Raw genomic sequence first — 25468 nt, 5'->3', positions numbered from 1 at the left:
TATCGTCTCCCTGTCTTGTAGCACCTGCATGTGCCAGAGGCGGAAGACAAGGTGCTGCCTGCTGACAGAGGAAGGGGGTTCCTGGCAGTGTCTGTTTGCCTGGGCCACCTACCACACTTTTAGGAGCGCTTCCTTATTTTCATACTAGAACATGAACCTTAAGGAACTGCCTCCTCTCATGGCCTTTCTGATTAATCCAAATGTCGACATGTTCCTCCAGTGCGACGGTTCTTTCTACAGTGGTATCGGGTTTGAGTTATGTTTGGCCTTTTGTGTGAAAGTGTGCGGTGCGCAAGAGGCAAGGGCACCCTTGTCGCCCCTTCCGCTGGTATTACCACTCACCTGCCTTCCTCATCACAGCCTCAATGCATGAGGTTTGCCTCATGCAGGATACAGGCAAGCTACTTGCCCTCAATCCATGCAGACAGATATTTTGTTATACCACCACCTCTTTTGACAGCTACATCCACAGAGCACCCTTTAAATACCAAGCAAGAATGAACAGGAGGCAAGGCCACCGGTATGTGGCAAACCTAAACTCTGACAAGGATAATGCAGTATTAGGTAAACACTTTAAACCCTACTCTACAGACACTACAGAATCATATCCTTAACAAAGGCCTCTTTCGTGAGGCTCTCACAGTTCTTCCTCTTCAAGTCCTGGGGCGTATTACACAAAGTGGCCTGCGGCCACAGCGGGCGTGTACGCCCACTTTGAGCGACTCTGGTATTACAGAACAGGTGAGGGATCGTACTGAGGCCTATTTAAATCCACCCACTCGGAGCTAACCATCCCCTGCAAGGTTGGAAGCTTCCCCAAAACAGAGACAAGCTAACAACATTCCTGCATTAGAGAATATAACAATTTTCAGGCCTCATTTATTACAAATTCATAAACATAACATTAAAAACATTTCACAATCATTCTTGCATAATATTTACAATATGTATATCATTTTATTTTTGGGAATAACTAATACATGGAATATCCTAACAATAACTCTTAAAGGAGTCATTGTTGACCACTCTCCAGGCAACTATGACATTGACTATTCCAACTGACTAGACGGCCGTAATCCCCCAACAATAAGTTTCACATCACAAGGTGAACTCACCTGCCCCTTCAAGATAGAGGGAGCGTGGGCTAGCATGAAATTTGGTCCCCCAAACACAACCATGCCAGAGCCAACCCAAAGAAGGTTCCAATGGGAGATGAGCCTGGGCAATCGGGCCATACCTTGGTATCCTGGCGCACTCACCTTCCCCCGACATCCCCAGGGCCCTGTAATAGAGTAGTGTCTGAGGCTATGAGCAATCGCTGTAGTGGGTGCCCAAGCCCTTCTATATATAGCACAGTGCCCCCAGCCCTGGTTTGAGCCAAAATACTTCCAATTCCATCCTGAATTCGCCTGCACTTCTATTCCTGATGCCTAGGTTGTCCATTTGCTTTGTGTCCAAACATGACTCCTTCCCTGCCAGAAGCTCCCCCCGCTTGAAAGAGACTATCTACTGGGATGGCAGGGTGGAAAAACAGTCAAAAACCTTCAAGGATCCCGAGAGCAGGGCGATCCAGAATGCAGGCACGTTGGTGGTCTTCAGGGGCAGCCAGGAGAAAACCAGGTAGTGATGAGTGTGGTTGTGATCCCCTTTTAACACGCCCGGCTGCCCCTGCCACCTACCCAGGCGATCCCCACCCCCTCCTGCCAGCCAATCATTAGTGTTGCTGGATGCCCGCAAACAATTCAAAGACCCAGCGGCCACAGTTGGCCGCCGCTTTGAACTGTCCGCATCTGTCTTAGGGGCCAGCCATCACCTGCCATTGCCCATGGTCTAAGAGCCACACATGCCTGTGCGTCCCCTTCTGTAATACTGATAGCGTTGGCAAACATGTAGCACCAGTGATATCATGAAAGGGTGTTCCCTCATTTGCAAGGGAGCATGGCTGCATGCAAATGAGGGACTCACTTTGCCTCAGTACCCGTGCTGTATTATGGACAAGGGCGCAGAGGCAAACATGCTCCCAGGAGGAACAAAAATGTGGCACACTTTCAGTACGCCTTTTAAAGGCAGCCCTCTGGGAGGACAAGGTGAACCACATGGACTCTCCAGACATCTCTGCAGGTGCGTGCAGTTAATCTTGTGTCCGCCTGCAAGTGGATCTGTCCACCCTTTTTTAAAGTGCAGGGGGTTCTACCTGCACGGAGAAATACGGAGTGGCTTTCAAGCAGCTGCTCAGTCTTTAACCTGAATGCGCTGCCCCCAGGGCAGCACCAGTTTGTGGCTGTACAGGAGGTAGTGCATTCTTTTTAATAGGGCACACTGTCCCTGTTTGCGCTCAGCGCACCGCCAGGGCATAAATAGGGAAAATGCACCGTATACATAATACAGCCCTTGGTCACACAAGCAGGGCAAATTTCCTTTTTGCGCCCCTAGGTAGAAGCACAGACTTGTCCGTCAACTGAAACAAATGCAGAATAGGATCAAGACAATTTATGACTATTTCACCTTTGTGTATAACATTATCCTATGATTTAGGAGAGCCCACTCAAGCAGATGATTGATAAAGAATTCTTCTTTTCTGCAAGGCACTCAGAAGCTAGATGATGAACTAACACCCAGGCAAGTGAGCAGCATACTGATTTTCATCTGCACTGTTCTCCAATGGATGGGTTGAACAGTTGGGGCATGACAACACAACTGAAAATAAAACACTCTGATTTGTCAATATACTGGCCAACTGATGAATTTGACTAAGAGCTCTTATAAAGAATATTACGAACCAAAGAGTTAGGGTCTCTGAAAACAACAAAATGTATCATTAAGTCAGAAAATACTTGCTGTACATTGCTTATTGATCAGTAGGGAAATAAAAAAAAAGTAGTCAAGCAACATGGATCAGCAACCAGATGCCTACACTCAGCACTGTGCTCTGAAAGGAACACTTATTTTGACTCACGTCAGTTTTTAAGGGGTGAATGATTCTTTTTTAATCATGAGATTATTTGTAATGTATCTTTTATGATCTACGGATAAAGACATAATTGAATTGAATTAAAAGGCTGAATTATTTTGATGGACATACAATACAAAACTGTGAAATGCCAGGGGTAAGAACAACAGAATGTAGCAGCTTTGGCTGATAATGTCTTAACTACTGTTAATGGTCACCAGCCCTCCTCCATGACCCTAATTAGTCATAGTTATAAATGTTATCTCTGTCCCTCAGAGACCACTGCTTAAGTAGTATCTGTGTAAACCTATGTTTTAAGTTTTCCTACTATGTGTTAACTAAAAATAACATATTTGTAGAATGCATGGTCACCACAAGGTGACGTTCCCATTGTGGTGCCCTTTTTCAGAAGTACCGCCAAAGAAATACCCGCCAGACACGAAAAACACTCGTAATCTGGCGTGTGGTGCTCACGTAGCTTTGGCTGGGTGGGAATGGGTCTGTGGCATGGCGGCCCTGCTCCGAAACCACCAAAGTCGTAATCGGGCCCAAAGTAATTTGTCGAACACCTAATAATAGCAGTTAATTAGTACAATTGTGTGAACAAGGGGGGTCTTCTATTGGCACAGTGCCATGTGTAGGCTTCAATAGAGTTGGCTGGGGCCTGGTAGAACCCCCCCCCACAGATTCTGACCTTTAACCCAAGTGTTCCAGTCACTTTTCTAGACACATGCATCCCTGGTGTCAGCTAAATCCAGTGCCCCATTTGGGAGAGACTTAAGTGTCTCAGGAAAGGCCTGCTCCCCCAGGTGCCTCTTAATTTCAGTTAACCCTCTCTTCCCACCATCTCCACACACTTCTTTCTTGGCTGAACCGTTGTATTTTCCGAGGTGCCATCACTGTCCATGTAACTTGAGCAGCCAGCTTTAGCTACTTTATCCTGTACAGAAGTTTGTGAAGTTGAGCAAAATGCAACCAAACCGGTAATTCCTTGTGTTCTATTTTACAGCTTCCTTGACTGACATTTTAAGATTAAAGATGAACTATAGAATCATTTTACATTAGGAATAGGCTCATTCCCAAGATCTTTTATTTTCTTTACTCCTGTTTTTGGAGGTGTGGTCTAGGCTGGGACACTATCGTCATCTGTCTATAACAAGTGATGTCTTCGCTATGTCTCTAACACTCCATTTTGCCCAAGACCATTCTTGATTCTTAGAGCACAAGGGACACCACCACAGCTATCCAAGGAAGTACTCTTCAATTCTGACACTGTATCATCTATATGATTCTCTTAGAATCATCGAATATTTCACACCAATGCAACTCCCTTGACCGCCCCTAGCTTTAAGCGCTCTGTTGAGTATTAACAGAGATGCAGAGCGCTGTACAAAAAACAACACAAGTTATCATTATTATGTTGCAATACACCTGGTAAATCAATCTTGCCTAACTAAGCAACACAGTCAAACACAACCGAATACAAGTAGTCAACAAACAGGTTGGCCAGCCTCTCAAAGCACTATGGCGGCATACAAATGCTGATGACGCAACTTTAAAACCAACACATAAATAACTAAATAGTGAAATCATGGCCTTCTCACAAAAATGTTACATATCAATGGATATCAAAACGATGTATCTGACTTTCACCCACAAAGAACAGTTACACACATTGAATTATAAATGACATGTGCCTTGTGCTGCAATGATAGAAGGCGTTGAGTTCCTTAGTGGGTGATGCTATTGTTTGGTGGTTGTGGGATATTTACCAGAGGGTGTAAAGGTTTGCCTTGTGGATGGTGGAGGACATGTTAGGTCTAAGGTTGAGAACTCAAGGTCTGCTGTAGGGGATATATCTCTCCATATTCTGTCTTTGATTAAAAACGTTATCAAAATGTTGACAAACTTGAAGTTCAAGAGAGAATAAGAAAAAATACCAAATCAGAGCAAAGAGAAAAAAAAATCATGAACAAGCTTCAAATACGCTTATAAACTGTCTACTCGTGTAATGCAGGGGGGCTTCTGTGAACGCACAGTCATTCTTACAGATTTCAAAATTGACAAATCTCAAACATACACTACCTGCGGTCCCAGCGAGAAGTCACCGAAGCCCTTAATTAATAACAATGGGCAAACATTAACCAAGAAAACGTTTAACCTACGAAAAGCAAGGAGGTCTTTGGCAGGCGGCATCTCTTCAGCGAAAAGCAAGAATGTGAAAGGAAATGTAAAGAAAGCCGCAAACACGTTTCAATAGGATTTAAGGAAATCTAATACTGTTTCTGGCTCACAGGGCCCCGTGCAGGCTTTCCAAACAGATTTTCCATTCACTTATGATCTTTTCTTGATTAAACCCAGGGAAGAGTTGTATTTTGTGTGTGTGTTGGGGTGGTTGGAGAGGGGGAGAGAATAGTTGTCTGGAAAAAAAAATACAGAAAAGTTCCAACTGGTCTTTCAGACAGATAAAGGAACAGTCGAAAAGCGTGCAGATGACTGGTGCTGCCTAGGTTACCCCTGAATGCCATGGAAGCTGGTATATTATTAAGCGCGGCGCATGACGGGAATGTGCGCATTGTGCTGAGCCACAGAAACCGGCTCCGGTTCGTCCATCATTTACCTCCGCGGTGACATATGGGTCTGTCTATTCACACTCTCAGCATTCTATCTGCTCCAACAAACACTTGCCCGTTTCTGCTTGGATAAGGAGATTTTTTTTAGTTACATCCATTATCTGTGTATCAACATTTATGGCAGCAAGATAATTACTCGGGGCTCTGGGGGATGAAAGTTCCCCTCTGTAACATAAGTCCCCTCAAAGAAGAAGAAACAAAAACAATCAATATGGCCCAATTGAACAGGTCCAGTGTCACTGGAATTGTGAGATTTTGCAGCCGCAGTGTTCTTCGCATAATTATGGATTTGCCACATTTGCCACATAACCAATCCATAGTCTGCTGCATAATCTGCAGTGACACGTGTGGTTGTGAAGCGGGAGGCACTTCTCAAAGGTTGACTGTTCACCTTTCAGTTGGATATTACTGTATTTGGGTGTTAAACTAGCACTAATAAAGGGTAACATTTGTCTAGACAGGGTTAACATGTAAAAATGACAAACTAATGAACTGATAGCACAAAATGTGCCACATTATACCACATAATTTGCATTTTCTTGCCGCATCATCAATTAGTAAACCCTGATGCATAATTTGGTCCTCTCTAACAGCATAATTCCTGTGGCACCAAACATGACGCATGGGTACCGCGGATGCTCCTTCAACACGGACGTCTTAATTACGGCTTGTTTGGAATCTCTCACAGACTAATTTAGGTCCATGGTACACCATCCATTGGTTGCCCACCGAACTGAAGGGGGCTCATCAGAATTTTAACTAGGTTCTCACCCCTCCCCCGTCCTGAGGAAGACCCATAGTTGAGGAGATAAATCATCCTCACAGCGTCAGGGTCGAAACGTAGACGAAAATCCCCCCGTATTTTTGGGCCTGTACTTTCCTTGTTACCCCCGTCCTTTGCAAATGCGGATAAATCTTACAGTTGATGATATCACTGTGTTGTGACAAAATAGTAACTATGGTTGTGCTGAAATAATATCCAGGGCAGGCCTCACTGATGGCTAAGGATTACGAACCTTGGCATTCTAAATAAATTGAAAATATTCGCATAGAATTCATTCACTCTACCCCTTTTTTGCTTCACTGCACGAGCACTTTCCCTCTCTTTACACGTCTTTCCTATGAACACTGTCTGTGAGTAACCTATGATATCTCTCTCTGAAAAAATTATATGTTTTGTAAATAACTAAGAATAAACTGCCATGAGTTTTTGGCTTAAAGATTGAACCTTTGGGTACTGAGCTTTGTCTTATATATGCATTAGGCTTGTTGTTTTGTATTTCCTATGTCTCGTGTCATAACCGCACAGGTATGACCAAAATAGAATGGTTGCATTTATTGATATTTGAGAATAACAGTCTAGGACCATTTGTTTTTTTAAACTAATGGTAAGTAATGGGCTGGCTCAAAGGCTACAGTAAGGTGACTATAGTTTTTTTCACAGAAAGCTTGTGCTGTCTGGCAGGAGAGACCTGTAAAGGATCAGACATAACACAATGAGGGCAAACACATACTAGTAAACCATGAGGAGCATGGCAGAAAAGCATGAAAGGTAAAAGACTGAGGAAAAAAAACACAAGGAAAAAACTCATGCGGAAGAAAACTGTTCATGATAGTTATGAACATGGTGGACCACTTGACTTTGCTGTGGTATGGCATATCCAACATTGCCAGTCACCTGTACGATCCAGGCTACTCCAGCATTCACCAAATAGCAACAAGCCTGGCATCTATTGCTCCATGGGACATTGTGCTATGAAGTATATAGAAGTTAGGAGTGTGCCCTGACTTCCTCAAATATATGAGAAAACCTGTTTATTTGACAGTCACTGCTTGTATGCTCTGTCCATTAAAATTAACCTTAACCCCTTGGGCGCGGCCGGGATTCTGCGCCTGTGCGGCACATTCCGATCGCGGGTGCGGTCATGACGGCCGGGAGCCGTCATCAGCACACGAGCACTGTGTGCCTTGACGGCTCCCGGCCGTCATCAGCATGGAAGGGGTTAATAAGCTGAATATTCAATTGTTATCACTATTGGGGCCCATGTTTTCCTTTTCCTTTGCCCCATTTGTTTCATAGGTGCTCAGGGATCTGCTGTTTCAAAACATATTTCTTCCTGGTCCAAGACTACATTATGGGTGGTAAATTGGTGCTACCACCAGAAGTAGACAAAAGCATTTGAGCTTAATACAACCACAGTAAGTAGTGCTGGCGTAGCCCATTACTGCCAATGCCCTAATTTGCATGCAACAATCTTCATCAAATTATTGATTTTACAATGCATTTCCATACACCTGGCAGCAGACACTGGTCAGGTTATGTGAACAGACAAGGTGCCTGGGAGCACAGTTTTAACAAGACGGGATGTTCTAACTTTTGTAACTGCAACTTCTGTGCACTGAGGCACCCACGGTGGTAGGATGTTTATGCACCCTCTGAGACATTTTCAGTTATCAGCCTTTAACTCATAGCTCCCCATGGGTGTCATGTGTAAACTTACAGGGCTGCTACATTTTAAGTGTCTTTAGATTATTAATTATCACCAAACTTGTTTCACTTTTACACTACCTGAAATAAACTATTCTGAATCTTGACATTCATTTTTACTACTAACTACACACAACCAAAAAACAACGAAAAACTCCACTCTAATTGATGAGTTTCCCAGATCCACACAGAAGGGCGCTCAGGTAGAGGATGTACTACAACGCCATAACAAACGCAAATAACGCGGGGGCAGAAGTTGAAAGATCTAATGGAAATAGTTTGCACATTTTTCCGACACTGACAGACCTGATCACATATAATTGACAGTTTTATATGCATAGTGGCGGGCAGATTACCATAGTGGGTGCTTGTCTTCCCAGCACCCCAAATGTACATTTGTGTCAAATACCAGGTATGTGCTTTTCGGTGTAATTCCCCAACATGGCATCAGACTGCCTCTCTTAAATTGGCATGGTGCCCATGGATGACATGGTATTGTAGGGACTGTCCATGACCTACAGTGCCAAAAGATACTTCCCTAAAAAAAAGTCAATGAAGCGTAGATATCCAGATGACATAGTTCTGCTTCCTGCTCAACCTTTAACCAGAAGTTGTCTTCTTTGCCAGTGACGTATTCCGAGCAGGGGCACATTTAAAAGTCACAAAAGCAATATGAAGCTGCTGAATGCCTCCTTGTGCATTAAAACTACAGGTACATAAAAAATATGGGGACTCTCACCAGCTGTTCCAGGCCAAGAAAGTGACCGCCCACCAGTGCTGCACATATGTGTGTATATATATATATATATATATATACATATATATGTTAAATGTCGTATACTTGTAAAGCGCACAGCTGCCCCAGCAAAGGGGCGTCCTGGCGCTGTATACCGCTGGGGAACCCGTCCTGGCTTTCCCTGTGGGATGGTCCCTACTGGGAATCCCCAAGGTGGAGCCAGGCATCCCCGGCGTTGATGGGGCCATTGTGGAGATTAGGCAAGCTAATGCCCAGAGTTGCCGAGTGGGACCCCAGGTTAGAGTAGGCACCGAGGCGAGAATTGTCGAGTCCGCTGACCCTGGTCCACAACCCTGCCGCGTTTGGAATTGAACCCTGGTCCCAGGCCAACTTCTGCTCCCGGGTCTGCTGCCTCTAACCAGTGAGCCACACCACTCCAATATATATATATATATATATATATATATATATATATATATATATATATATATATATATATATATATATATATATATATATATATATATATATATATATATATATATATATATATATATATATATATATATATATATATATATATATATATATATATATATATATATATATATATATATATATATATATATATATATATATATATATATATATATATATATATATATATATATATATATATATATATATATATATATATATAGACTCATGCACACACCAGGATACGGATGCCCGCAACGCCTTGCTGTCCGTCCTAGTATTCTGTTCAACTTTCCTCCCACATGTAGAAGATTGCAGCACACCGTAGTCTTGATGAACGTATTTTTTTGTGAAGAACTTTACAGGTCAATAAAAAACATTGGGGCTTTCACTAGCTGTTCCAGGCCAAGAAAGTGACAGTCCACTAGCGGTAAGCGTGCACGCGCGCACACACCCACACACATAAACACACATAATAAATATCTATCTATCTATCTATCTATCTATCTATATATATATATATATATATATATATTGCACCCTGCCCCTTTCCAAGGACTCTGGCAGCAGCTTCTCTGTTGCTAAATCTTAAGCGTATAACCCACAGTGCCACTTATTTGCCCGGAAATGAGACCGTTCCTGGGTTGCAGACCAGTAACAGTTGCATCCAGTTCATTTTCAAAAGGAAGGGTTGCAGGGTCTCGTTGCTTGCCGCGCTCCTTGAGTCAGGGACACCCGAGCCTGACCCCGGTCTGCCTACACCTGCAAACATTTCGGGTGCCTTCACCCAGCGTCCCGAGCCCGCGGTGCACCGCGCTAGACTCTGTCCATGAGCGAACAGCCTGCTTCCGGTCAGAGCCGAAACCTCGGTGACGTTCCAACCTCAACCCACTCACGCTTGTCACTCCCTACGTCAGTCGCGGGAAAACATTAGAAGTCACCCTTGCTCATGCTTTCCTAACATGGAATTTCTTTGCTTTTCTTCCTCCTCCCCTCAGCCCCCAACCCTCGTTCCATCCAGCGCTGCCTTTTCCAAGCATATTTTTTCCGAACACGTTACTGAGGAGGACAAAGGGTTCTGTGTAACTGCCAAGTAAATAGAAACACAGTTTTGAGAGGCAAAAGTGTACTCTCTTTTTTAAACTTTTGCAGCTCTAATAAAAACTTTACTAGCACACTAATGTCAAATGTTACTTTAAAAAAAAAGAGACTTTTTGTGCAAAAAGTCTTTCAAAGATTACCTGGCGCCTTTTATTTCAGTTCCTGGTTATTGCATTAAGTTGAATTAAGTTGCTCAACTGGTGCTAATGTGGTGAAACCTTTATCCAACGAGCATTAATGCTGAGACGTTGCGAGCCTTTTACGAGGAAGGATATTGTATAATGGCTCCACTGAAGGTAGAAAGGAAATAACCACCTAATATAATAAAAAGCATTATCACGCATAGGAATTAAGTTATTACACCGTTTCGCTAACCTTTCAGCTCACACTACATTTCGCAGTCCCCCGTGGCTGGCAAGTACTGCAGAGTCCTCTTACTGAGAACCAGCGGGGGCCCGCTGGTCTCTAATAAAGTAGACCTGGTAAGAGCAGAGCAACCAGGACTTTAACAAGCTCACCACCCAAAAGGGTCTATCGAATGCATATTGACATGCAGTGTGCTTCCTAGCACTGAGGGTCTATCCCATGCGTGTAGGCATGAACTGTGCTTTCTGGCAGTGAGGGTCTAGCCCATGCGTGTAGGCATGCACCGAGATTCTGGCACAGAGGGTCCATTCCATGCTTGAACGCATGCACGTGCTTCCTGGTAGTGAGGGTCTATCCCACACGTGTAGGCATGCACTGTGCTTCCTGGCAGTGAGGGTCTATCTCATGCGTATAGGCATGAACCATGCTTCCTGGCAGTGAGGGTCTGCCCCATGTGTGTAGTATGCACCCTGTTTCCTGGCAGTGAGGGTCTATCCCATGCATGGACTGTGCTTCCTGGCAGTGAGGGTCTATCCCATGCGTGTAGGCATGAACCATGCTTCCTGGCTGTAAGGGTTTATTCCATTCATGTAGAAATGCACGTGCTTCCTGGCAGTGAGGGTCTATCTCATGCGTGTAGGCATGAACCGTGCTTCCTGGCAGTGAAGTTCTACCCCATGCGTGTAGACATGAACCGTGCTACCTGGCAGTGAGGGTCTATCCCATGTGTGTAGTATGTAACGTGTTTCCTGGCAGTCAGGGTCTATCCCATTAATGTAGGCATGAACCGTGCTTCCTGGCAGTGAGGGTCTATCCCATGTGTGTAGACATGCAACATGCTTCCTGTTAGTAAGGGTTTGTGTAGGCATAAACCGTGCTTCCTGGCAGTGAAGGTCTACCTCATGCATGTAGGCATGAACCGTGCTTCCTGGCAGTGAAGGTCTATCTCATGCGTGTAGGCATCAACCATGCTTCCTGGCAGTGAGGGTTTGCCCCATGTGTGTAGTATGCACCCTGTTTCCTGGCAGAGAGGGTCTATCCCATGCATGAACCGTGCTTCCTGGCAGTGAGGGTCTACCCCATGCATGTAGGCATGCACCATGCTTCCTGGCAGTGAGGGTTTGCCCCATGTGTGTAGTATGCACCCTGTTTCCTGGCAGAGAGGGTCTATCCCATGCATGAACCGTGCTTCCTGGCAGCGAGGGTCTGTCCCATGCGTGTAGGCATGAACCATACTTCCTGGCAGTGAGGGTCTACCCCATGCGTTTAGGCATGCACCATGCTTCCTGGCAGTAAGGGCCTATCTCATGCGTGTGGGCATGAACCGTGCTTCCTGGCAGTGAAGGTCTACCCCATGCGTGTAGACATGAACCTTGCTACCTGGCAGTGAGGGTCTATCCCATGTGTGTAGTATGCACTGTGTTTCCTGGCAGTCGGGGTCTATTCCATTAATGTAGGTATGAACCGTGCTTCCTGGCAGTGAGGGTCTATCCCATGCGTGAAGGCATGAACCGTGCTTCCTGGCAGTGAGGGTCTATCCCATGCGTGAAGGCATGAACCGTGCTTCCTGGCAGTGAGGGTTTATCCCATGCGTGTAGGCATGAACCAGGCTTCCTGGCAGTGAGGGTCTATGCGAATCATGTAGGCATGGACTGTGCTTCCTGACAGCCCCATCTGTACAAGTGAGCTACAAGCCCCCACATGGGTTCAACAGCACATTGTGCTCTTTAGTCTCCATATGGGGCTCTCATCACCATTTTCTCAGGGGGACCAAACCATCCCTGGAGGGCGGGAGCAGGAAGACCCCAGGTCTATGCTTCATTCCCAAGCCTCCTTATCCACATCTAGGGCGATCCCTTGTCTTATCATCGCAGACACTGCTTCCAGTCCTGGTCTTTCGTGTGACAGGCTATTGCATTCTGGGCACTGTAGTCCTAATTTCCTTCCACTGAACTAATCAAACTAACACACCTGATGGCAATGATTTATGGAGTACAAATCTAAGCTTTTCTGCATCTGCAACCAAATATCTGCACTCACACAAAGACACTGGAAATACATGCCCCTGCTATGCACTGCAGAGGGTTTTAGAGCACCTCCATCTTCACACATCATAACCCGGAAGCACTGCCTTCTTCACAGATGGAATACAACACATAAGCGATGCTCTTCTTGAAACACTGTACATAATCCTAGCTGGCTTTGCAGTCACACCTCATTCTGTACAAATATTAAGATCTTCAGATGACTTCGCCTCAACATCAACACCACGTTCAGATGATTTTACTGTTCGACCTAATGCACGCTGCCTGTGGTTCTAAAGGGTTCTAAGAAAACTCTACAAGAGGTATGGCTCACGGAACTAAGGCGGGGGCCTATCACATGTAAAACAGGCATCTGTGGTTGACAATTTCATAGATACTCCTGCTAGAGAAAGAATAGCAGATATCAGCAGCGAACGAGACATTTAATGGTTTATGCAGCAGTGTCATCACTTGTCAAGTTAAATTTAAAAGTAGTAAGGGGACATAACTTGGCCATTCATTTGGAATGAAACAGTATCTTGGGTTCGAAGATACCGATGGTAAATGACTGTATCCTCTGTGCCAGTTGTCATTGAGCTACAAAGGAAACTTCCGGTGATGGCGCTGCAGCTCCGGCTTGTAAGTGGCAGGCAGGTACAGTTTGTTTCTTGAATCCGTGAAGGACAGAAAAAAGATAGGGTCTTGGTTCAATATCAGGTTTTTTGTTTCTTGTTTTTTTTTGCTTTGTCAGGGTTCAGCCCTGGTAGGCCTTAGCCCTCTTTGAGCACTGTTAATTGTTATTACTGATGAGGGCTTCAGAGGTAACATCCCTCTTCAAATGCAGGAGTACTCACATTCGGTAATCCAGGACTGAGAGCCTCATTTGCCTGGCCTTGTGATGACCCCTACCAGGGGCACCCCCTTGAGAAAACCTAATTGGTTTAAAGGGGTCATGTGTGAGCCTTAATATCATATGCATGTGGCTTAACGCAAACAGTGGTTTACCACATCTCCAAGATGTCATTTAACTCCTTTTGCTATCACGTCAAAATAAAACATCAACGCAAGAGGCTACATTAGCCGTCTATACAACGGAGATTTCCAAACTAATACTAACGATGGGTTTAAACAGCATTTCCCACTAAGACCTAACAGCAATAAGCGGGGTCTAATTACCAGAATCAACAGGACTTGTTTTCCCTAGCATGGGAAATGATTTCCAGTGCACATCTGGCAATGCAGGCCCAGGTGGCGAGGCATGTGCCGGTTCCTGCTTGGGGTCTGAAGCAGCATGTCTGCCGTCCATCCTCCAGACAGGCCACCCACTTCTGTTTTGAGTGCCTGTGCAGAAAACAAGGTCCCACGTGCCACTAGCAAGGAGTGAAACGGGGTGAGGCCACCTCCAGATTGTCACTACATGCTGTTACTTATCAGGCTTAAAAAGGATTGTCGACATGCAGGTGCAATGGAAAGCAAAAGCAGACAGGGAGAGTGCAGTCCTCAGCAAAAACAGACCCACACAAAGCTACCACTTCCGCCTCTTGAGAAGACACGCCTATAAATATGCAAATTGTGGAACGTGCAGAGGAAAAGTTGTTTCCTTGAGGGTGAGAACCTGTTTACTGGGCCCGGGTGACAGTAAACAGCTGGTCTGTGCAGAGGGTTCAAGGCCATGCCTGCCTGTCTCTCTGGGACGCACCATATGCCAACCCCCCCTTCTACCGCCCCCATTAGCAGCTCCATGTTATTATAATATTGTTCATTAAGGGGACTGCAGGCCAGGGAAAGGAAGCCGGCATAGGGACTACACACAGAAGTACTGAAACAAACACATACCTCATACACGCATTCACCTACCGGCGCACGCTACATAAACACGCGTGCACACGTGCGCGTACACACATGCATTCAAGCTTACTCCTATGGACCCGCATACAGGCAAACTCATATAGCTACACACTCAAAAATACACATGATTTCACATGGAGACCTCGGACTATACACACCCACTCACCTACACAAACTCACACGTTTACCACATTATACACTAGTCACAGAGTTAGTTGAAAGAACAACAACATTCAGGTAACTTGTGATTTAATTCAAATATATAACGATAATATACACAACAGCATTGTAGGTTTTCTCATATATATATATATTTTTCAAACATGACACTTTGGATGTATAATTGGTAGCACGGAAATATACGACGCGTGTTCTTTATTTCACGTTATTTAATGACTTCAACACCCCTAATTAATAACAATTGTTCGATTCCATATAACGCTCCCTGCCACAGTTATTTCCGCTTCGTAGCGCTGAGCCGTTAGAGTAGTTAATCGAAGTGTAAAATCCCACACATACGGCGCCACGGTTGTATTTGATAATATCGGTGAACACCCCGAGAAGCGCGCGCTCCCCCTGGTCTCCCACGCAATGCTGGGAACAGGCAATCGTGGCACAGTCACCTGGAGCCGCCTGCGTGGAGAAACCCTCGCCTACTGCAAATATTGTCTCGGAGTTGGTAATTGTAACCCTCATTTTCTCTCGGGGTGGTAATCTAAGAGCCCCGCGCCGCGCACAATAACAGTTGTTCAGGCTCTCTCCTCCCTCAGCTCTCCCCGGGTCCCGCCCTGCCCCCACCCCCTCTCGGCTCGCGGCTCCCCTGAGGAAGCCCCCGCGAGCGGTGTGTTGCAATGAGCAGAAAACAAGAAGTCAACACGAGCCTGGCAACCGGAAAGGGGATGAGAGCAGAGAGAGAGAGCAGTGTGCGACCGCCCCCTTCAGAGCGGCGCCCAGGCGCCCCGTGCCTCAGGAACGGGCTGGGTGCCCAGGGCTACCCACAGGAGCTCACCTGGGCAGCCAGACACAGAGGAGCCACGCACTGCACGCATCTGTACAGCCAGAGACACAGGGGGCCACTCACAGCAGGGATCTGTACAGCCAGAGACACAGGGGGGCCACGCACTGCACGCATCTGTACAGCCAAAGACACAGGGGGGCACACCTACACGCATCTGTACAACCAGAGACACAAGGAAGCGACTCACAGCGGGCATCTGTGCAGCCAGAGACACAAGGAAGCCACTCACAGCGGGGATCTGTGCAGCCAGAGACACAGGGGACCACGGACTGCACGCATCTGTACAGCCAGAGACACAGGGGGTACGCCTGCATGCATCTGTACAGCCAGAGACACAAGGAAGCCACTCACAGCGGGGATCTGTGCAGCCAGAGACACAGGGGGGGCACGCACTGCACGCATCTGTACAATCAGAGAGACAAGGAAGCGACTCACAGCGGGGATCTGTGCAGCCAGAGACACAGGGGGGACACGCACTGCACACGTCTGTGCAGCCAGAGACACAGGGGCCACGCACTGCATGCATCTGTGCAGCCAGAGACACAGGGGCCACGCACTGCATGCATCTGTACAGACAAGAGACACAAGGAAGCCACTCACAGCTGGGATCTGTGCAGCCAGAGACACAGGGGGCCACGCACTGCACGCATCTGTACAGAGACACAAGGAAGCCACTCACAGCGGGGTTCTGTGCAGCCAGAGACACAGGGGGGCCACGCATCTGTACAACCAGAGGGGGAACATCCTTTACAACGGAACCGTTACAACGCGGTACCGTTACAACGCAGGATTTACAACGAAAGTCGTTACAACGACTTTCACTGGAGGGCGCTCTAGGATAGGAATAGTTTAATTTACTATCCAACACCTTCCCTACTATCCACGGGGACAGGAGTTGGAATAGTAAATTAAACTATTCACTATCCAGCGCCCCCCAACGCAAGTCGTTGTAACGACTTATGTTGTAAAACCTGCATCGTAACGGTACGCGTTGTAACGGTACAAGTTGTACCGTCATACATCCCAACCAGAGACACAAGGAAGCGACTCACAGCGGGGATCTGTGCAGCCAGAGACACAAGGAAGCCACTCACAGCGGGGATTTGTGCACCCAGAGACACAGGGGGCACGCACTGCATGCATCTGTACAGCCAGAGACACAGGGGGCACGCACTGCATGCATCTGTACAGCCAGAGACACAAGGAAGCCACTCAGCGAGGATCTGTGCAGCCAGAGACATAGGGGGGCCACGCACTGCACGCATCTGTACAGCCAGAGACACAGAGGGGCCACGCACTGCATGCATCTGTACAGCCAGAGACACAGGGGGGCCACGCAAAGCACGCATTAGTGCAGCCAGAGACACAGACATAGAGGGGCCAAGCACAGCACAGCACGGATCTGTGCAGCCAGAGACACAGGGGAGCCACGCACAGCACGCATAAGTGCAGCCAGAGACACAATCAATCAATCAATCATAACATTTGTATAGCGCGCTACTCACCCGGAAGGGTCTCAAGGCGCTTGGGGGAAGGGGGCGCTACTGCTCGAACAGCCAGGTCTTGAGTTGTTTCCTGAAGGCGAGGTGGTCCTGGGTCAGCCGAAGGTGGATGGGGAGCGAGTTCCATGTCTTGGCTGCCAGGTAGGAGAAGGATCTGCCTCCGGCGGTGGCTCTTCGGATGCGTGGTACGGCGGCGAGGGGGAGGCTAGCGGATCGTAGCTGGCGGGTGGGCGTGTGGAAGGTCAGGCGGTCGTTGAGGTACTTGGGGCCCAGGTTGTGGAGAGACTTGTGTGCGTGACACAGACATAGAGGGGCCACGCACAGCACAGATCTGTGCAGTCAGAGACACTGGCGAACATGTATCACCAGGAATTACTGTTAGATGTGACGTGGACATTACTCACTGAGCTGCAAATTTATGGTGAAATACTTTCTAGACACATATATTGATATTTGTGTTTTATTACACAGGTATTTTTAACGGTTCCAGTTAAAAAAACAGTTTTTCTTTGAGAGTCACAATTTCAGTCTTGACAAAGACGGTATTACAAGGTTTCCACCGAAACGCGTTGACGCCCTTTAATAGAAACATAATCGGTGAAGAGACTGGGACCACTGAGTACTTATCAACATAACAATACGTGGTTTCGGCCCTAAATATTAAGAGATCACGGATGTGTGCCATTTTAATGACATATTTTCCTGCCTGTTGTATGTACTCTCTTTTTAACTTGTAACATGTTTTTAATGTGAATGTGTTTTCCTAGATGTGTCCATAATATGTATATTGCTCTGAATCAATTACAGATGTTATTTGAAAAAACAGTATAATTGACTGTCTACACATTTCAAGACCTGTGTATTTTATGATATTTTTAACTAATAATTAGATGTATACTTTTTCGTAAAAACGTTGTTTATATTGTCAGGCTTGGGTATACGGTTATATTTCCCTTACATGAGTGATGTGAGCTTGAACGAGTGAGATCACGGTGTACTCTTGTACACATAGTTAATACTATTATGAGTCCTGAAGTTCAGTTCAAAGGAAATTTCTTTTATGATAGAGCCATGTACAGCACAGGATCTATGTGGCCAGAGACATAGGCGAGCCGAGTACAGCACAGGGGAGCCATGCACAGTGCAGAATTTGTGCAGCCAGAGACACAGGTAAGCCACATACAGCACAGGAATTGTGCAAAGAGGCTGCTAGAGCCACAGTAATATGTGAAGAGAGGCTAATTGAGACTCACGAGATCTAGGCACATCTGAAGTCTTGTGTATAGAGACAGTCAGAGACACATGGGAGCTAAGGCCACTGGAACATGTGCATGGAGAGACCGAGAGGAGCTAGGCGCAGCTGGTAACCAGTGTATAGAGGTTAAGAAAACCACAGGCCTGGGCACAGAGGCTGCCAGAAACATGTACGAGCTCAGCAACCCCTAGGCCCTGTCCATAGATGCTTCCAGAGACATATAGAAGCAAATCAAACCATGGTTCTGTGCATAACGGGTGCCAGAGACATGTAGGAGCTAGGAAATCCTGGAGAACAGTGCACAGATGCTGCCCGAGACATGGAGGATCTAAGCAAACTAGGGGGGCTGTGCATAGAGGCTGCAAGAGATACAGAAAAGCTTAGCAAACCATGGCCCCTGTGCATATAAGCTGCCATATGCATGTAGGACCTAAGAAACCCTGGAGAACTGTGCACAGATGCTGACTGAGAGATGTAGGAACTAAGAAAACCTGGGGACCTGTGCACAGATGCTGACCGAGACATGTAGGATCTTAGCAAACCAGGGGACCATGTGTACAGAGACTGCAACAGACACACAGAAGCAAAGCAAACCATGGGCCTTGTGCATAGAGGCTGCCAGAGACACAGGAGCTAAGCAAACCAGGGGACCATGTGCATAGAGACTGCCACAGACATACAGAAGCGAGGCAAACTATGGGCATGGTGCATAGAGGCTGCCAGAGACACAGGAGCTAAGCAAACCAGGGGACCATGTGCATAGAGACTGCCACAGACATACAGAAGCGAGGCAAACTATGGGCATGGTGCATAGAGGCTGCCAGAGACACAGGAGCTAAGCAAACCAGGGGACCATGTGCATAGAGACTGCCACAGACATACAGAAGCGAGGCAAACTATGGGCATGGTGCATAGAGGCTGCCAGAGACACAGGAGCTAAGCAAACCAGGGGACCATGTGCATAGAGACTGCCACAGACATACAGAAGCGAGGCAAACTATGGACCTTGTGCATAGAGGCTGCCAGAAATACAGGAGCTAAGTAAACCAGGGGACCATGTGTACAAAGACTGCTACAGACATACAGAAGCGAGGCAAACTATGGGCCTTGTGCATAGAGGCTGCCAGAGACACAGGAGCTAAGCAAACCAGGGGACCATGTGCATAGAGACTGCCACAGACATACAGAAGCGAGGCAAACTATGGGCATGGTGCATAGAGGCTGCCAGAGACACAGGAGCTAAGCAAACCAGGGGACCATGTGCATAGAGACTGCCACAGACATACAGAAGCGAGGCAAACTATGGACCTTGTGCATAGAGGCTGCCAGAAATACAGGAGCTAAGTAAACCAGGGGACCATGTGTACAAAGACTGCTACAGACATACAGAAGCGAGGCAAACTATGGGCCTTGTGCATAGAGGCTGCCAGAGACACAGGAGCTAAGCAAACCAGGGGACCATGTGCATAGAGACTGCCACAGACATACAGAAGCGAGGCAAACTATGGGCATGGTGCATAGAGGCTGCCAGAGACACAGGAGCTAAGCAAACCAGGGGACCATGTGCATAGAGACTGCCACAGACATACAGAAGCGAGGCAAACTATGGACCTTGTGCATAGAGGCTGCCAGAAATACAGGAGCTAAGTAAACCAGGGGACCATGTGTACAAAGACTGCTACAGACATACAGAAGCGAGGCAAACTATGGGCCTTGTGCATAGAGGCTGCCAGAGACACAGGAGCTAAGCAAACCAGGGGACCATGTGTACAAAGACTGCTACAGACATACAGAAGCGAGGCAAACTATAGGCCTTGTGCATAGAGGCTGCCAGAGACACAGGAGCTAAGCAAACCAGGGGACCACGTGTACAAAGACTGCCACAGTCATATAAGAGCAAAGGAAAGTGCGGGCCGTGTACATAGATACTGCCAGAGACAGTGAGGAGCTTAGGAGCTTCCTGGGAGCTTAGGAAGCCATGGGCCCTGTGTACAGAGACTGCCACAGGCATATAGCAGCCACGCAAACCAGGAGGCCTGTGCAGACTGGCTACCGGAGACACAGGAGCTAAGTAAGCCCAGTACATGCCCTGTACACTGACTGCCAGAGACACACAGGGGCGCTAAGTACACCCCAGGCGCTGTGCAAAGAGACCGCTAGAGACACATGAACATATTCACTTCACACGTGACAGAGGGGCTCGGTCCCCAATGACTACTTCTGAATATGAAGCTACAGGTAATCCTTTATAATATTTTCAAAAAGGCTTCGTTACATTCCCGGCACAGTGCATATGTAGGCGGGCACTGAACATCCCGCTGTGAGCACTCGAGGTCCAGCCAGGGGTGCCCAGGTGAGCACACCGTACCGCACGGCACGTCGAGGGGGCAGGGGTCACCGGAAGCGCACGGGGCACTCGAGGTCACTGCAGCCTGCAGGCGCCAGCCTACGGACGTGTGTCGACCGTGGGACACTTTGGGGCGAACGCAGACTCAGTTCACCATGGGAACAGCCTTGTTTTCATATGTTTAATTCTTCACGTAGGACATGAGCATTGCTGAGCGGAAATAAAAAAAAACACGAATGGGAGGACTGGAAGGGGTCTAGAGAGGCATTAGCTGAACGGCCACACGTGTATTTTCCACGTCAAGCTCTTCGTCAGTATAATGTTTTAGCATTTATACCCCCCACCTTTTTTAGCCTCTCGGGTAACCACGCGTCATAGTGAGCAAACATGCATGTATGTAAATCGACACAACGAAGGGGTTTTGATAGAAGCCGACATTCTGTCCCCGGTGACACCAGAGCAAGGGGAGACTCTTTCCTGGATGGATCAGGGAACTGGGGCAAATATGGGGGCGTGCAAGGGGTATTTGTATGGACGGCTACAAAGCTCCGACCATATACACGGAACTGGCGGCCAGTTATCACCAGGAGGTGCTTTCCCCCTTTGATGGCAAAGGGCACTTGCAGCCTCTTCCCTTTACTGGGGTGATAGGCAGGGGGCGCCTGCCTCTCCCAGACAGTTGGGGCAGGTAGATGTCACTCCTGGGGACTGGGGCAATTAAAACAGTTTTTCACCTCAACATGTTGCACACACGGGTGAGGGGATTGGACATGCTTCTTTTTTTTGGAGCGGGGTGGACAGACCAGAGCGCCCCCTGCCCAATAGCCCCCCCCTCCCCCCCTTCAAATGTCCCGCGCAGGTAGCTCGCCGCTTCTGCCCGGAGCGGCTGGAGGGTGAACGCCTGGCCGCGGGCTAGCATCCTAACAAAGCACGGCTTGTGCTGCTCGGAGCCTGGCACCGCCAGTGAGGAGTGCAACGGGCGCCCATTCAACCGGAGCACAAACCAAACTGTGTGCATCCTCCTCGCGCAGAGACACCCCGGGCGCGGCGCCCCCTGCCAAACCAGGCCGGCCGAGACCCTGGCATGGCGCGCAGCTCCGGGCACAAACACGCGTCAACAGCTAATAAAACCCATTTGTTTACTAATTGGGAGAATGAAAAGCTGCTCTGAGCAGGTTAAAATGGGTGCACCGAGTCAAGTAAACAAGAGAACTGACTAAACCATCTCGTAATCACCGGCTGGGAAAGGGAAAACACTTGAAAGAGATGAGTAAGCGATCGGTCTGCGTTGCACGATGTCTCAGCATGGGGGGCATTTTCACTACACGAACCCAGTCTGCTGGCTGCAGCAAGAGACCTGCCCAAGTGCCTCACACATAACTCTGGCGGCGGCGCACCACGCACGTCCGCCGCACTGTGCATCTGACAACACAGGGGCAGCACAAATAAGGGCACGACCCAAGAGATAAATACACAATCCACCTAGCATTCAGAGACCACCCCTCCAAGGAATGGGAACACAAACTGCAAAATAGCACCCAGCACGTGGAAAATGCACAATCGAGTACACGGGATAAACTCAGAAACATAAAATAATTGAAGCAAACACACAAAGGAGATATAAGTACGCAGCACAAACACACTGAACGCGAAGAAAAAAACGCACTGGGCAATTACGTCACGGATGCACAATTAATAAATTAAATGAATACACAATCCTAATGCAGAAACATTACGCAACGCCAGCGAACACAGATCGCAAGCACAAGCACCCACAGCACATGACACAAATGCACAATCACATACAGAAATTAAACGAAATTCAGAGACAATTAGCAGGGGCGCTGATGCACAATCACACAGCGCGACACATGCACAGGGCATACAGCAAATGGAGTGACACACGGCGCAAATTTACAGTGACACAGGAGATTAAAGAAAAGCAGAGGCGGAGTGCGTTTTCCGTTCCACCAGTGGGTGCATGGCTCCGCAGAAAGGGCAGCGCGCACCTTTCACAACACACACACATCCTTTTGTTCCTCGCTGTGAGCAGCGTGTCTTCAGACAGAGACAGTGAGTCTAGCGGACAGGGCGGAGGGCTTGGAATCCCTGCCCTCCCCTCGCCCCCACCAGCCAGAGCCGGCCGCGAAGATGATGGGGTGCACTCTCCCACCACGCCTCGTTTAAACCCTCCGCCCCCGTAATGAGGCCGAGCGAGGCTGCCCGCGCCCCGTGTTTACGCAGAGACGCGGCCGCTCCAGCAGCAGGGTACGCTGGCAGCCTCTCTGATCCCATTAGCACCCGCCCGGGCAGCCTTTATTCTTGGAGGAGTCCTTAAAAACTGATGCCAGCCACCTCTCCCTCACACACACACACACCGCCACATACATCCTCGCGCGAGGAGGGCACGCGAGCGCAGGGGGCAGCGCCGCGACTCCGCTCAGAGGACGCGATAAGATCTCATCAAAGGCTGCCCCACAAATGCCTCACTTTTAACAAGACACCCCCCTTCAGAAAACAAGCCAGCAGAACGACCCAGGCAGCCGCTAAGCGGACTCCAGCGCCTGCTTCCTTCTGCCCGCACCTGATCTCGCCACTCAGAGACTTTTAAACTCTCCTCACATTTCTGACTGGATTGCACGGATCCATTTTAAAGCAGCTATTGTTTTACTTCACTTGTCGCCGCCGCAGTCCTTCGGCACCTCGCTTAGCCGCCTATATTTATTTACAAACACCCCTGCCGCTCTCGCCTGCGAAACCACAGACATCTTTTGTCTGTTCATCTCTCCTGTTTAGTAAAATACTCCACAATCTATCGCCCAAACTGCTCCAGTGCAGCCCAGGCGCGGCGCATAAACCCACAGCACATTTATTTGAGAAATTGAGATTTTTACCAAGAGACACTTGCAGGAAAGTTCCATAATTTTATTAACGACTGGGGCGTCTGGTTAGTTGCACGTCATACTGTAAGTCTCTGCAGAGTGCTGGGAAACACATGGCGTTTACCGGTAACAGAAGAGATAAACCGGGAACGGCACTTACCGAGATATGAGCCTCCATGCGTGGTGCTTCAACCCGCTGGGTTACCAGCAGCATCTTGGACCGGGGGTCAACCCGCTTTTACATCCACTTTGGCGTCGTCGCAAAACCCAGAAAAAAAATAAACAAAGCGCAAGGAGGTGTGTGCGCTTTCTTTTCCTCCGTTTTTCAGGTTCCAGACAAGTTCATCCTGGCCTCGCGGTTCGCTAATGATTCACTGTCTGTCTCAATCTGCTCGCTACATTTCCATCAGCCCTCTGCTTCCCCGGCTGGAAGGTGGAGCCTCTCGGCTTTAATTTAGTGATAGGACATTTACAGCCGCCTTGTCACCCGGAGAGGAGGGACAGTCGGGAGCTAATCCGACCTTAAAGGGGAAACACGCTTCTGGTTACAAGAAAATTACACTGAGCCGATTCGAGGAATTACTGTCTGCTGACGTGAATGTGTATTCAGACCAAGTTCTAGTGTAGAAGCTGGGAGGCTTCGCAGGAAGCCCAAAAGATGCCAGTCGCGCGCAGATCCAGAAAGAACAGCTTGTAACCTCTCAGTTAACCAACAAAAAGTGCAGCTTTAAAAGAACCGCAGTGAAGAGTTATGTTTGGATTGCAGGGAAAGCAGACATCTGAAGTCTGTCTGCCTCACTGTTTGGGTGCGAATCTGATTCACTGTAGCGCACTTTCACTGTTGATATAAATTGGCTTTTTCACTTACTGCTTTTAAATTGAGTTTCACAAATGGGACATATTATTCATCTGTTAAAGCATCAACTTTTGGTGAATAAAAAAGAATAGACTAGACAAAAGTAAAAAAAAAAAGAGGGGGTAGCTAATTACCAGTAATATCACGCTGACCGACGTCATAGGAAGTGATGTCACAATACCATCTTATCCCTTGTCAGCTCTTTTTATCATTACAAATAACGATTTGTCCCAAAGTACAATGGCCCAGAGAACCCACAGAGGAAAATCCACACCGGAAGATCCACAAGGAACAAGGTTGAAGTACAAACCATGAAGGTTTATTTAACTTTTTGAAATCGTAACAAAATGAAAGGCAAATGGTTAGTCAATTCAATAAAAATATAAACAAATGTGAACTAGCATTGGTAATAGACACTGCACCCTTTTCTAGGTAAGTGCAAGAAATTAAATATGGTCTATCACAAGGCAAATAATGAACCAAAGAGCAAATTGTAATAGAGACTACAAAGTTTTAAAGGCAAGAGAGAATGATAAAAACTATCCAAACATACATTCAATAAGAAGATTGACATAGAGTCTTCCTGTAAGGAGCGAAAGGGAAAGACCGGGCTCACTCACTTCCCAGACTCAGCATGTTATATATCTTTTCAAACAGAGAACTCGTACTGCCACTTTGGTGTAAAACTAATGATACATTTGTTGCTCTGATATGATTTCAACTTACATAAATGAAAAGACAAGCAGCGTTTGGCAAACCACAAACAAGTTGGTTTAATTAAACGCAGCAGCCGAGAGAGTCTCAACAGAGTGAGTGCGTCTGAAAAAAATCTCTCGTTGTACAAGTTTTCGCTGGCAGTATATACATCTCGTGAGGTACAATAAAACAATTCTGCATTCTTAAAAAAGCATCTCAGACATAAATGAACAAGTTTGAGCATCTGATAAGGACATAGATGGTTCTCGACCTTGGGGAGAGCTAGTGT

General features: G+C 47.3%; 1 protein-coding gene across 4 annotated transcripts in view; it reads right to left on the bottom strand.

Annotated features, from left to right (window-relative positions):
- MAMLD1 (mastermind like domain containing 1) overlaps nucleotides 1-24043 on the bottom strand; it is a 306554-nt gene extending 282511 nt beyond the window's left edge. The window contains exon 1 of one of the 4 annotated variants that reach the window (XM_078688642.1): nucleotides 23788-24043. In XM_078688642.1, the coding sequence (XP_078544768.1) occupies nucleotides 23788-23841 (54 nt within the window). In that variant the 5' untranslated portion in view covers nucleotides 23842-24043. The remainder of the gene's footprint in view (nucleotides 1-23787) is intronic. The other 3 variants (XM_078688639.1, XM_078688641.1, XM_078688640.1) reach the window with 3 other exon arrangements.
- Nucleotides 24044-25468: the final 1425 nt, after the last annotated feature.

This window comes from Lissotriton helveticus, chromosome 4_1, assembly GCF_964261635.1.
Source record: "Lissotriton helveticus chromosome 4_1, aLisHel1.1, whole genome shotgun sequence".
NCBI classification, from domain to species: Eukaryota; Metazoa; Chordata; class Amphibia; order Caudata; family Salamandridae; genus Lissotriton; species Lissotriton helveticus.
The sequence above is the reverse complement of the archived record's forward strand: the minus strand, read 5'-3'. Positions and strand labels throughout refer to the sequence as shown.